The sequence below is a fragment of the Mya arenaria genome, chromosome 7 (genome assembly GCF_026914265.1).
Source record: "Mya arenaria isolate MELC-2E11 chromosome 7, ASM2691426v1".
Classification (NCBI taxonomy): Eukaryota; Metazoa; Mollusca; class Bivalvia; order Myida; family Myidae; genus Mya; species Mya arenaria.
The window spans coordinates 60,938,845-60,953,059 of NC_069128.1; the positions used below are offsets into that span (position 1 = coordinate 60,938,845).

Below are 14,215 nucleotides of genomic sequence, written 5' to 3' on the forward strand. Positions count from 1 at the left end.
AAATCTTTAAATACTTACACTTTTCTTTTCATTTAACAATGGCTACTTTAAGAAATTGAAATGACTTAAAGGGGCTTGCTCATGTTTTGGATATAAAAACATTTTTTCCCGGTAATGCATCTGAAAACATTTATTTTATGATTTTTTTCACTCTTTGATACAGATATTGCAGAAAAATACAATTTAAAAAAAGTCTGGTTTTAGACTGTTTCGAACACACGCTAGCACATTCAAGAAACAGTCATAAAACCGATGTTTCAACAACTCGGCCACATGGATTCATACATATCATGCTGGGTATTTGAACTTCTTTTTAAATACATAGAAATCATAACGTGTTAATGTAAGTCAACCAATCACGCTACAGTCTTTTGCTGAATTGTGTTAGCAACGGTTTTGGAAATCGCGAACTTTCAAAATACAATATTTCAGTATATATCCATATTTGTCGCAGGGTTCCAGCTTTCACTATCCTAGTTTTAACACTCCTTATGATTTTAAGACTTTACTTCGTATTTAAAAACAATAAAATTAATCAGTAAATAATGCATTTTACAAACCATGAACATTTCCCTTTAATATTTTATGAATACTGACCATGGACTCAACCTGTGTTTAACTACAGCTGCATGTAGCTGTATTTATATTTACAAATAAACTACATACATATGTCTAGTTTAGACACGTGGCTACAATATACAGCTCAATAACTGTGTATAAATAGTTTCTTGTTTGGTTAATATTAAATATATTCACTAAAATACATGATATGTCTCTCGGCCACTGATAAAAGAACAACATCAAAAGATTTATACTATTTCGGTGGAAATAATGGATATATTTATTCGTTCAATGGCATAAATAATTGGCATAGAAAAATAAACTAGATATACTGCCGTATGAGTGAAGATGAAGGAATCCATCATATAACATTGCACACAAAAAATTAACACAAACTTTAGTCAAAGTTGACCTCTACTTTATTAAATACCAAATTCAACCTCCCGGACCAAATTCAGTTCTAATAACATTATTGTATACAAAATCAAGAAAGATTAGCTCACTGACCCTCGCAAACATATATTTCCTAGTGCTATCATACATGTAACTCAAAACTTGCACAATTTCCTCGTCATATAATACAATCTACTCTTATTTGTACGACATTCAAGACAGCAAAATAATCTACAAAACTTAGCCAACATGTAAAGGTTCCTGTACCATTGGGGGTTAAGCAACCTCTCTAAAACACAATGTATGCAATGGACCATAAATCCGCAACGATTATAGAACAAACATTTGCAAGATAAAAAAATACAGAGCATATAATTGATATCAAATAATGTTTTTGTATTGTTTCTCCAAGCAAACTTAAACCTGTAATTTACGGACAAGGGACAGTAAAAGATCCTTCCAGTTTCATTGTTTGATCTATGTCCACCTCTGTCAGCGGCATGAGTTACGGACCATCAACAATGAAAATCCCCTCAACAGTTTCCGTCTGATCTATGGTATCCTCCGTGATGCCTTTGGCTTTAAGCTCCGCTTTCACCCCCTGTATGTATTCAGCGTAGTGCGAAATAGGTACTATCGCCAGACTAAAAATATAATTGTATAACTGCAAGCATATGTACAGAGTATTTTCACGAACAGTAAGATGCCAATCAATCATCTCAAGTGCCCACTTGAGGACTTGAACTTGAAGTTTAACTCGCGTTCATTGTATACATGCAGAATAAGTTACAAATACTCTCATTCGTTTAATGCGCATTTAAATCAGGTTTAAAATGCAGTATAATAAAGTCTGAGAGAAATAAAAAGGGGTTCCCATCTTCACATTATTTGTTTAACTCTCCATACATTATTCTGCATTCTAGTTACTGTACTTTATTATTTGTTTAATCCTCCATATATACTATTCTACATTCTAGTTACTGTAATTCATTATTTGTTTAATCCTCCATACATTATTCTGCATTCTAGTTACTGTAATTCATTATTTGTTAAACCCTCCATATACTATTCTACATTCTAGTTACTGTAATTCATTATTTGTTTAATCCTCCATACATTATTCTGCATTCTAGTTACTGTAATTCATTATTTGTTAAACCCTCCATATACTATTCTACATTCTAGTTACTGTAATTCATTATTTGTTTAATCCTCCATACATTATTCTGCATTCTAGTTACTGTAATTTATTATTTGTTTAATCCTCCATACATTATTCTACATTCTAGTTACTGTAATTCATTATTTGTTTAATCCTCCATATATACTATTCTACATTCTAGTTACTGTAATTCATTATTTGTTTAATCCTCCATACATTATTCTGCATTCTAGTTACTGTACTTCATTATTTGTTTAATCCTCCATATATACTATTCTACATTCTAGTTACTGTAATTCATTATTTGTTTAATCCTCCATACATTATTTTGCATTCTAGTTACTGTAATTCATTATTTGTTAAATCGTCCATACATTATTCTACATTCTAGCTACTGTAATTCATTATTTGTTTAATCCTCTATACATTATTCTGCATTCTAGTTACTGTAATTCATTATTTGTTAAACCCTCCATATACTATTCTACATTCTAGTTACTGTAATTCATTATTTGTTTAACTCTCCATACATTATTCTGCATTCTAGTTACTGTAATTCATTATTTGTTAAACCCTCCATATACTATTCTACATTCTAGTTACTGTAATTCATTATTTGTTTAATCCTCCATACATTATTCTACATTCCTGTTACTGTACTTCTATATTTGTTAAATCGTCCATACATTATTCTACAATCGAGTTACTGTTCTTCATTATTTGTTTAACCCTCCATACATTGTTCAAAATTGTAGTTACTGTACTTAATTATTTGTTTAATCTTTTTATACGCAATTCTACATTCTAGGCACTGAACTCACCCAGTGGCAAACGATGTACTGTATTAAATGAACAGGTACGGATTTCTAAATAGGATAAAATGAGTTAAACTTTTAAAACGTAATGTCGTTAAGGCAACTAGAATGCATGATGTAGTTCATTTCATGAATATTTCCAATACGTTTATTCTAATGACGTAGTATACAAACTCTTGCATGGAGAGATACCAGTCATTTAAAAACAAATTATGAATGAATGCCTCATATATTCAATTAATTAGTACGTTATTCACCTTCAGTACTTAATAGTATTCTAATATACCCATATTTGATTTAAGTATCTAAGTAATTGTATATGCAAATATGACACGGACGGAATTATTCAATATAATACTTATTAATATGAGAAACATGGAAATAAAACTTCTTGACGTTGTGTTTTACTACAAATCTTAATTACATTTCTAAACAGCTTCTCATAACTTTCGCCATATGAATCCTCTTCCCACAAATCACAATTAAACAGTAAGTAATGCCTTCAAACAAATATGCGTCCATTTAAACGTCTGGTACATACTACACAGTACACATAATACACATAATTTGCCTTCAATCAAATATGCGTCCATTTCAAAGCCGTGTACATACAACACAGTACACATAAGGCCTAAAAGAAATATGTCCGTTTCGGGTAACCCGACCCTACCTATAAAAATGCGCCGACCCTAACTATTTTTGTTTTCCGTTTCTGAGCAAAAAAAATATTTGTTAGCGAATAGAGAGTTACGAAGGGTGGATAAATGCAGATTTTAATCAGAATTTTTGTTTATATGATAAAACAAAGTCAGGCAATGTCAGTTATGTAGGAAAAACTGCCATGTGCAAGAAAACACCCTGAACTAACGACAGATTTTGAGAAGAAAAAAAATCCCTACCTACCCTACCTAGAAATTTTGGGAAGGTTACCCTAAACAAACATTTTTTATATAAATATCCTTACCCATATTAAGCTCCACCACTAGGTCATAATAAAGTAATACCCTACTAAGAATGGCGCCCCCTTCCTACCGGCTTGCACAGGTTCCAAATAATTATGCTCACTATTGTGGATGTGTAATACCAGTCATACTTACCCTCAAACGTCACGTTTAGAAACTGGATCGTCATACAAGAAGCCGCCATCCAGGTAACCCTCTAGTGAAGCCGAACAGTTAAAATAAGCCGCCTTTAACATGTTACAAACCTGCTGACCCTCATCGCTTTTGTGCATTTATTATAACCAGGAAGTATGTGTTGTTTCATCCATCAGTGTGACGCCACCATCCAACAGTAATACACCTCTATCAAACAGTGAGACGCCATCTAGAACAGCTCTCAATTCTTTCCCAAATATCAGTCTGTTCCTGAAACTTGACTTCAACATACTACATACAAGTTGCCCTTACAATACTTACAAGTCACTATCAAACATTGAGATGCCACTCAGCCAAACATTCCCGTCGTGCCCAACAGTAAACATCCGCCCTTTTCTGAACGCCGTCTTCAGCATCCTACATACCGTCTGACCCTCACTGTCGTTCTTCAAACGTCCTGCGATCGTGCTGCCTTTATATGGTTGACCCGGGAACGGATGGTATCTCTGCAAATAGGTTAAGGGAATAGAAAAATGTTATAAGGGCCGTACTATGGAAGGGAGTTAATGAACTTATTATTTAACTTGTTTTTCAATCCATTTATCATCATATTAATGTTTTGTACTAGTTGTCTGTAAAATTTTGTAATAAAATACGCTCAAAATACACCATTTCGGACTAGAAATTGTTAAAAACTTCTACGGGGAGTACCAAAAACCACCAAAACCACCTGCCAACACTTTAAACCAAATAAATTTCGGTTCTGAGGGAGGACCGGAAGTCAAAAGCTTAGGCGCCTTACTTACGGCAATCATCTCACGTCAAATTATGGAACCGCCCCTGGTTAGGAATATCAAAATGTCATTTGCGAATCAAAGTCCGCTTGAAACTCGTAATTGACAAAGCATATAAATTAAAAAACAAAATGATTACCGTCTGAATGCCATCATGGAATGTAAATAATAAACCGATAGAAAAACGGTGGTACTGGCTGACCGTGACCTCTACTGATCCAGTTGGCTGTTTCCCTAAAACAACCTAATGTGTTAATACTTGTAATAACAATTAATGACATCATATTGTTTGTGTGCATTTGTTTGGTAAAAGAGCAACACAATAAAATCAAAACAGCCAACACGTTGATAAGTACCACTTTTGTTTTTAACGGCCTTCCACAGTGTAAAAGCGGGTGGGGAAGGCAAACAATCGAAACGTTTCAAAAGTTGATGTTTTATTTAGTTTTGAGGAACGATCCGTTTCGGGAGTTAAACAAACATTCTTTTGGGTGGTCAGGAGTTGACCAAATTTTACGAAATAATATGTTATCAGATTTGGGATAAAAAAGCATTCACATTGTTTCGGAAAGTATGTAGACATTAAAGCTTTGTTACTGTGTCAAAATTCTCCAGACCACCTAGTTAACAATGTCTTGAGGGTTCATGATTATATCTTTTCAAATAAGAAATATATTCAATAAAATAATGAAAAATAGTGGATTAAATTCATTTCCTAGTAACAAAAATGCAAATCATTTTATCAAAATAGCTTCAAATAGCAGACTCCGGACATTGTTTTAGGTAGTACTGACAATTTTGACACAAAAAACATATTCATTTTTTATAAAACTTTTCTAGAAGAACGTAAATGCTTTTTGATTAAAAATCTGATAAAAACATATTTCGTTAAATTTGCTTATTTTGCCTGCCAGTTATTACACCTCAAAATAAATAGACATTTTTTTACATTTTTAGTTTTGGTCCTTCAGACGACTTTTGCACTGGTCCTTAAACATTGTTATCATTACTCAAGTAAAGATCAAAACAGTATTCTTTATCACCCGCTCATGAAGCATAAGTATATAATTCAAAAATCGTTGTCAATAGAGTGATATTTATGTTAATGTATATCAAATAATATGGTAATGGGTACATACTTTCAATGCATTGTTTGATGGGTAGACCCTTTGCCTGGAGTAATGCACATTCCTTTAAAAACAAAATGTCAATGAGGAGAAATACACATCGTGAAACAAAAGACAAACTCTAAAACAAACAGAGCATATATATGTGTTCATGTTTGTTTTAACACTAGACGTTGTTTTCCTTTTTACATTATTTTATATAAGTCAATCTTTAACAACCGGTGCACATTGGTCAAACGATTGCTTGTGTGATTGTGCTTGACACAATCAATTCATCCTACCTGTTTAAAGTAAGCCAAGTATTCTTTCGTACGTTTTATCTCCTCATCTGATTTCTAAACGAAGACCGGTGAGTTAATATATTATATTTCTAAATATATATACAGATGACCATTCACCATTTCGTTTCATTTTTTAGTCCGTCTAAAACGTTCTGTTTATAAAAGTAACGGTGAGTGATGTTTGTAGTTTATTTCTTCTAAAAATTAAGTTGACCTTTTTTTAAATAAGTATGCTTGCTTTTAATAACTTAATATGATTTTGAAATTCTTGGAAAAAATAACTTAATTGGCTATTCCAAGAAAATCAGTTTTTCAATTATCTATTGTAGTAACGTCAAACAAGCGAAAATACAAGGACACCTGACGTATGTCCACGAAATAAGACCTAGGCCTGTGACCCAGAGATATTGGTAGATACACCGTCTAGAACTTTTGACCAATTAGCCTTATGTATGACCTGGAACTAGCACACAATTCGCCACCTTATGCTATTTTTTTTTAAATCCTTCAATGCATAGATAAGCTACAGCCCTGACAAGTTGACATTCAAGGAATATTGACCAATTAATATTGATTCTGACCTTGACCTGTTACCCTTTGATTTACGGACATGAATCTAGTTAATGACACGCCGGTTTCTCTTCGTTCACATTTCAGCCGAGTATTTTCCCCGAATATATGGACAACTAACAGCTCGGACAAGCAAACATACCAGACATTTTAACCCAAACTCCCGAGATGTAACCTTCCCCTTTGATCGTCAAACATGTATATTGCGAGCGACACGACACGCCTGCAGATCATGGTGGAAATATATGCCAAATTATTTTAACCCCCCCCCCCCCGATGCATGGTCAAATTATTCCCCGTGACCCTAAATTTAATTCTTCTTGAGTAATGACCCTTTACCTTGATTTTTGGCATGCGGGAATGAGTGATACACGCGACAAATCGATTAAGATTTATGCTTATTTACTTTAATCACTTACCAGTCTCGTTGCAAACCAAATCTTACAGCATTGGGGCTATTAACGCATATTTTCTTCATCGTTATTTTTATTTTATAGTCATCCCATATTTATATACCTTCAATCGAGTGATGACGTCATCTGTGACCTGACAGCTCACTCGTAAACTTGAATACTATCAGCCTAAAAATCATCTCGCGATTGTCACATGCCATACTGTTCATAAGAGATATATATTAAATACTGAACGATGTATTCACATGGTTTTGGTAGAACTTATTACCCATTTCAAACACTATATAATTGTACCAAGAAATTGAAAAATAAACGAATATGTTTATGACGAATAGAAATAAAGCAAATTTATATCACGTATGTATAATGTTCTAAAAAGACTGGAAAGCCTGTATGATGTGATTAAACGTTTTGTGACTTGTTACTTTTCATTTCGACTCATAATTGCCGGTTCTATTTTGATCTCTTGATACAAAAATTAACTACATATATTATGAACGTTTGATGAAAATAAAACTTTTCAAAATTGTTTGTAATAATTTAATGTGAATAGTTTTTTTAGATGAATATACATGTCCAATATCTCTTCTTCGAACCCCGTCCTTAACTTCACGCGTATGGATACACAAATGAAGTGTACAGAACTATCATATCATTGTTATTTATACATAAATGAATACACTCATAATAATTGCTCGCTTCAAGATTTTCAAGCTGCACTCTCACAGAATTGAAAGTTTTGACTTTTTTTATTATTTGTCTTGAAACGAGCCTTTTTTACGAAAACCCACGAAAACCAGTTACATAAGATGTTTCGTAAAACTAATCACCTTTCTTGAATTATCAAGGTCCTGTTTGACTCGTTCCAGCTCGTCGTGCAGTTCCATTCTCATCTGAAAATATATATTAGTATTGTTACAGTTTTTGTTTGTTTGTGTGACCAATATTCTGTTAAATTCCCTCAAATTTAGACAAGAGTTATCTTTCAAACACTTCTAACTGCCGATACGAGACGGTCTGTAAGCTTGAAGGATATTCGAGAGCATTTATATTGTTTATTGTTTAATTATTTTCATTTTGTTTTTCCTACTGGTTTGTACTATGTTTGTACTATGATACATATTTTAAGACTAAAATACATAATTTGAAACCCTGCTGAAGTCTTTATATGCCTTTATCGTACACTTAAGGGCTATCACTGTTGCTCCGGCTTCATTCATTTGTTTGCATATGATGTTTGTTTCCGTCGATGACATTTCTTCATTATGTTATGCTATTTTTCGCTTTATCATTTTCAAGTTTATGTTGGCTTATCTTTATGATGCATTTTTAATTTTGTAATTATTTCACGTGTGCGGTTATGGCCAGACACAACTATTTTGAGCTATTTTGATACGTGTGTAGTCTGTTTGTCGATGTTAAGGACCTAGTTTGAAGAATGTGCCTGCTAATTGCACTGATGTCATAGTAGGGGCCAATTTCCTGTTTATTTGTTTATTGGCTCAGGGCCATTTAGGGTCCATTTCTATAATAAAACCTCCAAAACTACGAAGCAGGATATTCAGATCAGAGATAAGACAATTAGGCAGTTAGATTATGATAAATTCACAAACATTGTGTACAATACACGGTTTTGCGGGGTTGGGGTCACTTATAGAAGGATTAAACTAGGCCTTTAAATTCATTGTCGTTATGGTGCCTTTTAATTTTTTTTTAATTTTCGGCAACAAGGATTGTCCCTGTTGTTCCCTCTTTCCATTGATGTAAATGTTTTACCGCAAATGTTATCCCTGTATATATCTGTACGATAATATTCTTGTAGAGATTATAAAATGTCTCACCTTTTCTGAAGTATCAAGTTTCTGTTTCATTTGTTTCAGCTCATCACAAAGTTCATCCTTTGCCTATAAATGAGTAAACATTGACTTTTCATATATGAAATAGACTGCAAAAATGAGTCGTGTAGAGGTGTTTAAATAACCATTACAACAAATTTAAAAGGTGACAGGATCATAGAAATATTTTAGCATCGTAAAAAATTTAATTAAAGATAATTAAAAAAAATCAACATTATGCAAAGTTGTACTATTTGCCTGCTTAAGAGGAATGTATTTGGTTAAAATGAACATGTACCTTTTACTTCAGCAGGACTAGTTTTCTCTGTTTAAGTCATCTATGTGATATGTATTCGTAACTATTATTATATAAATATTCTTAACAATGGAAAGCTTGGATTGAGTTAATTTCACCCGTTCCCATGTGTCGCAGTACATAATATGATTATACTCAATATCACAATTCCGTAGCTCATATCATTTATGATATGTGTGTATATATAATTGTAGATACTAATTACTAATAGCATGCTATCACACACGTGGACTTGAAACTTACTCCTTAAAGGGACTAGACACCAGATGATACCATTGCAAGAAAAAATGTGAAGAACATAATAATATTGATATCGTTGTGTAAAACGCATTTAATTTACATACTGTTTTACTTTAACTTTATACTGTAATTAACTGGGTTTGTCTAACACGTAAATCCCACGTGCTAAAAAAACATTCTATAAACTGGACAACCTGTATATGATATTTTAAACGGAAAAAAAACTCAGTTGAGACAATAATAAAATATTATTCTAATAACGTTAAATATCGACTCATACTAGGCAGTATTGATAATTCTAGTCTTATTTTAAGGAAAGCTGTATTAACCGATTTTAGAACCATCTGGTGTCTAGTACCTCTCATTTTCGACGAATAATCTTACCATTTCTACTTTATCTACGTCCTGCTTTGCCTGAATCAATGTTTCCACGAATTCCTTTCGCGTCTACAAATGTAAAATAATGGCATTACCGATTCATAGTTTAAGGCGTGCTAACATATAGATATAAAACCTGTACTACACATACAGTAGCAAAAAGATCTCCCTGGATTTCAAAAAATAAATAAATTATTTTTTAGTTTGGTTTGTAGTCACCAAGCTGGACAAGTGGGTGTTTTCCTGGTGCTCCTGTTTTCCCATTATTGCAAGTGATTTTTAGACACAAACTTACCTTATAAAATAGTCAAGGCCTTCCTACTCAATAAGTCTTAGGCCGGAAAATCCTAGTCAAAGTTGCATGCTTTACATTTATAACCAACCTACTTTCAACTGAAATTGAGGTAACGCTGTACGACTATGTAATTGCGGAGGTCTTGAGACCCAATGTTATTTCGGTATCTTTTGAAAGTGTTTTTTATAGAGAAGAAATATGTAAAATCTATGCAGAAAACATGTTCCGAAAACGCAATATGCATGTGTATGTGGTAGTAGGCCAATTCAAATTAAGAACACAGCTACAAACTACAATAATTATAGAAAGAGGGTAAAATAAGTACTGTATGCAGCGAAACAGTGCCAAACTAGGTACAATATAAACCTTGTAAAAAACAATTGTATTAATTCTTGAAAAAGCCTAACAGTAAAAAGTATTTAAGTAAAATTAGAAATATTTAAAAATTAGAGGTGTGGAATGACAATTATTTTGAAAATGACTCAAATCGTAATGTTTGACGTTGCCGACGCCTCCCTGTCAACATACAAGTTACTAGGATATGTAATTTACATGGTATTTATTATTACCGAGTTTTCATTTAATTCATATAACCAAAATTTTGTAATAATTATTTAAACATGTTTGAAAGTAAAATTAGAAGATTTATATTTATGTGTATGTTCCTTAAGTTATCCAGAGGGTTCATTAGATTATCATTTATATGTTAGTTTGTAGTCGACACCCAAGGAAAGCCATGGTATGGATTGATAAAATTCGATAGGTTATCTATCATAGCAAATATATGTATAAAAAAACTGCGCATGTTCTTGGTGTGTCTCAAATATTTTCGTCTGCTTGATACATAAATTGACTATGTATTTATCCCTACATCAAAAATAGTTATTTTGGGTTGAAGTCAATATATTTGTAAACGAAATGGCAGTTCTGAACTTTGTTGTACAAAAGAAAATTCGTTTTCTCTTCTTCTTTTTCTTAAGCTATACGCATGTGTAGTCCCATTAGCATGACTCACTCCGATAGAAATATATTATCATTTAAATAAAACAACAAAAACACATATTAGTATTTATGGTAAGCAGATCCATTTCGATCAAGTTAAACATTAATCATTTTTACTATTGAAAGATCAGCTACTTTTAAAATTATATGTGAACAACACTAATGATTGTTTCTTATACGTCATGGTCAATACAATAGTCACTTCAGAATATACTTAGGAATATATCCGTTCTGGTTATGTAACAATTGAATGTTCCCCGTTTGAAGGAAGAATAAAGTGATGTACACTTGCTATTCTAGGCTTCACACAATTATATTCACAATCTAAAAAAAAATGAAATTCCTCACTGCTGCGTAAATGAATTATTATTAAACACGATTTTATTAAAATGCATATTAATTCAAAATGTGAGACTACTTCAAGAAATAATGAATAGCGTATACTACAGAGTATGACTTGTTAACAAAATAATAACCCTGGCCCCAATTTCTCGAAATTTCTTAAGTCTCTTATAACAGGATTAAGCTAAACCAATTATTTTTGTATTTAAATATTTTGCGTTTTGTATACTCCATTAACTGGTTTAATACTTCAGATAGGAATTGTCGTTACGATTATAACAATAAACCATTTTTCATTTATACAAATTCTCTATAAATATGTATTTTGGCTAATTGAAATATGCAACTTAAGCCTGTTAAGCTTAAGAAGTTTCGAGAAACTGGGACCTGATGATTAAAATAAAATAGATTTACCTATTACTTTCTAAACACAGAAACATTCAACAAGGGTATTTATTGTATCTTAGACGTTCAGTCATTGTTGAGATAAATAACAGTCGTTATCAATTGCGCGTGGAATGTTGGACGTCATTCAATTGGATGTTCTTTTTAAATAGCTGTCGTTCTTTAGTGGTATTCGTACTTGATTTCGTCAATGCATTACTTACGGCGTGTGACGCGTTTGAATCACATTTAAAAGGAGTCGTTGTGAGTCACCCACTTAGATTGTTTCTTTAAACCACCTCAGCCATTTACTGAAACGACCCGATTGTAGTCAAATGGCTAGATAAATGTACTTTATTATAAAGCGGATACCTTAAAGCTGCACTCTCACAGATATACTATTTTTACTTTTTTTTGCCTTGTAAAGAGCAGTTTTTTTCGTAAATATCTGCAAACCAATAATATAAGATTGCTGACAAAAAATCAGATCGTAGATTTTAATATTTCCGTTCGAAAATTAATGTTGTATAGCTAACGGTTTAAGCAAAATACATAAAACATCAATTTTGAACTTAAATATAAATATCTGCGATCTGATTTTTTGTCAGCAGTATTATATAACAGGTTTCCATGGATTTACTAACGTGTATAGGTGTGTCTGTCTGTATTCGATACCTCATTCGGACATGTCTTGTCATTGGTTCAATATAAGAAAACGCAACGGTAAAGAATGTATTATATGTTTGTAAGGCACTACTTGTAAATCATTCAATCAAACCTCATGTGCATCTTAGACTTAACAGGACATTAATTGTTTAAACATTGTAATATATGTCAATTATACGAGTCCAATGGCAGGAAACACCAATGGAACAAATGCATAGTTATTTGAAACACCATTGACTGGGGACTAATAACGGTTGGTATATGTACATAGTTTTGCCTTGGGATTGTATTGAAGGGCGAGTATAGACAGTTTGCAACTGATGACGGATTATGAGTATCAAATTTTCCAATATATTATATATATGTTCGATATATTTTTTAGTTTATCTCTGTAGCAAGCACACACACTTTCCAAATTCCTCCCCGGGTAGTGGGTATATTCTATTTTTTATACATAACCGAAGTTAAGGGATGTATATTTTCTCTAGTAAGAATATCATAGTGAACGGATCATTGAAACTATACATGTGTGCTTTATCATTGCATGTACAACTAAATACATATCGCCATTGAACGATGAATTGTGTTTACGTAAAACAAGACAAATTTAATGGCGTACTTTTTGCTGATCTGTTGATGTATCCCCAATTGCGTATGTGGTTCCTTCGTCGCTTCCATCAACTTCCTCCTGAAGTTCGCAAACATCCCTCAAGTCTTCAATCAAACACTTTAAGGCAACCTTACTTTCCTTTAAGCAAAACAGTTTAACGTTATGCTTGCATTTTGCTTCTCTTATCTCCTTTTTGACCTCCGATATTTCCTGTTCAAAATTCTGTTTCATCAGGTAAAGGCGACCAGTAAATGAGTTTTGCACAAACTCTTTGAGTTGACTTTCCTGTTGAATAGCCCAAGACTTTTTCTTTTCACAAATGGCAGAAATGCTTGAAAAAGCGTGCATGTTTTCGTCGTGAAATTTACGTGCTTCTTGCCTGAAACTGTTTATAAAATATTCTAGTTTCCGTTTTAGTTTATTTTCGAAATCATCCAATTCTTTATTGCATTTAACCGCATGGTTCTTACATGTTTCTGTTTTGCGATCAAGTTCTTCCTTCGTGCGCTTAATTGCATCCTGTATACCATTTAAAGCTGCAGACATAGCCTTACATTGGTCGTTATTAATATGCCCTGCCTCATTGCACAAATCAACAACCTTTTGTGCACATGAAATATGATCCGAACGAAAACATCGACCACATATCGTTAATTTATGAAATTTACAAAATAGTGACGCCTTTTCAGTCGGATGGTGTTTACATATCTCCTCCGCGACATCATACATTATACGCCTTGGATTGTAACCATCATCTCCGTACATCTTCAGAATGTGGGTTTGGAATATCTTGCCTGTGTTGTGAATCCCAAAACATGCTTCACCAATGTGTCCACAAATGTTGCAGCATCCAACTGCCTGTTCCTTACAGCACATTTCGCACTGAACATTATTTGATGACATTTTAAATGTTAGCATACAATTTATTTTTATT

At 32.8% G+C, this 14,215-nt stretch overlaps 1 protein-coding gene across 1 annotated transcript; it reads right to left on the reverse strand.

The window, feature by feature from the left end:
• Positions 1–806: 806 nt before the first annotated feature.
• Positions 807–13,815, reverse strand: LOC128241890 (uncharacterized). Its single transcript, XM_052959011.1, has 8 exons — positions 13,291–13,815; positions 9,989–10,051; positions 9,055–9,117; positions 8,044–8,106; positions 5,962–6,013; positions 4,962–5,056; positions 4,350–4,534; positions 807–1,598 (listed from the first exon to the last, which is right to left on the reverse strand). The coding sequence occupies exons 1-8, from the start codon at positions 13,627–13,629 to the stop codon at positions 1,460–1,462; spliced, it is 999 nt and encodes a 332-aa protein (XP_052814971.1). The 5' UTR covers positions 13,630–13,815; the 3' UTR covers positions 807–1,459.
• Positions 13,816–14,215: the final 400 nt, after the last annotated feature.

Excerpts from the sequence above, each read along its gene's own strand:
- LOC128241890 (XM_052959011.1), bottom strand. The coding sequence starts at position 13,629 with ATGCACGCTTTTTCAAGCATTTCTGCCATTTGTGAAAAGAAAAAGTCT. Across the intron at positions 8,107-9,054 it reads AACTTGATACTTCAGAAAAG|ATGAGAATGGAACTGCACGA; the intron begins GTGAGACATTTT and ends ATATATTTTCAG. Across the intron at positions 6,014-8,043 it reads ACCTTGATAATTCAAGAAAG|GAATGTGCATTACTCCAGGC; the intron begins GTGATTAGTTTT and ends TTGTTTTTAAAG.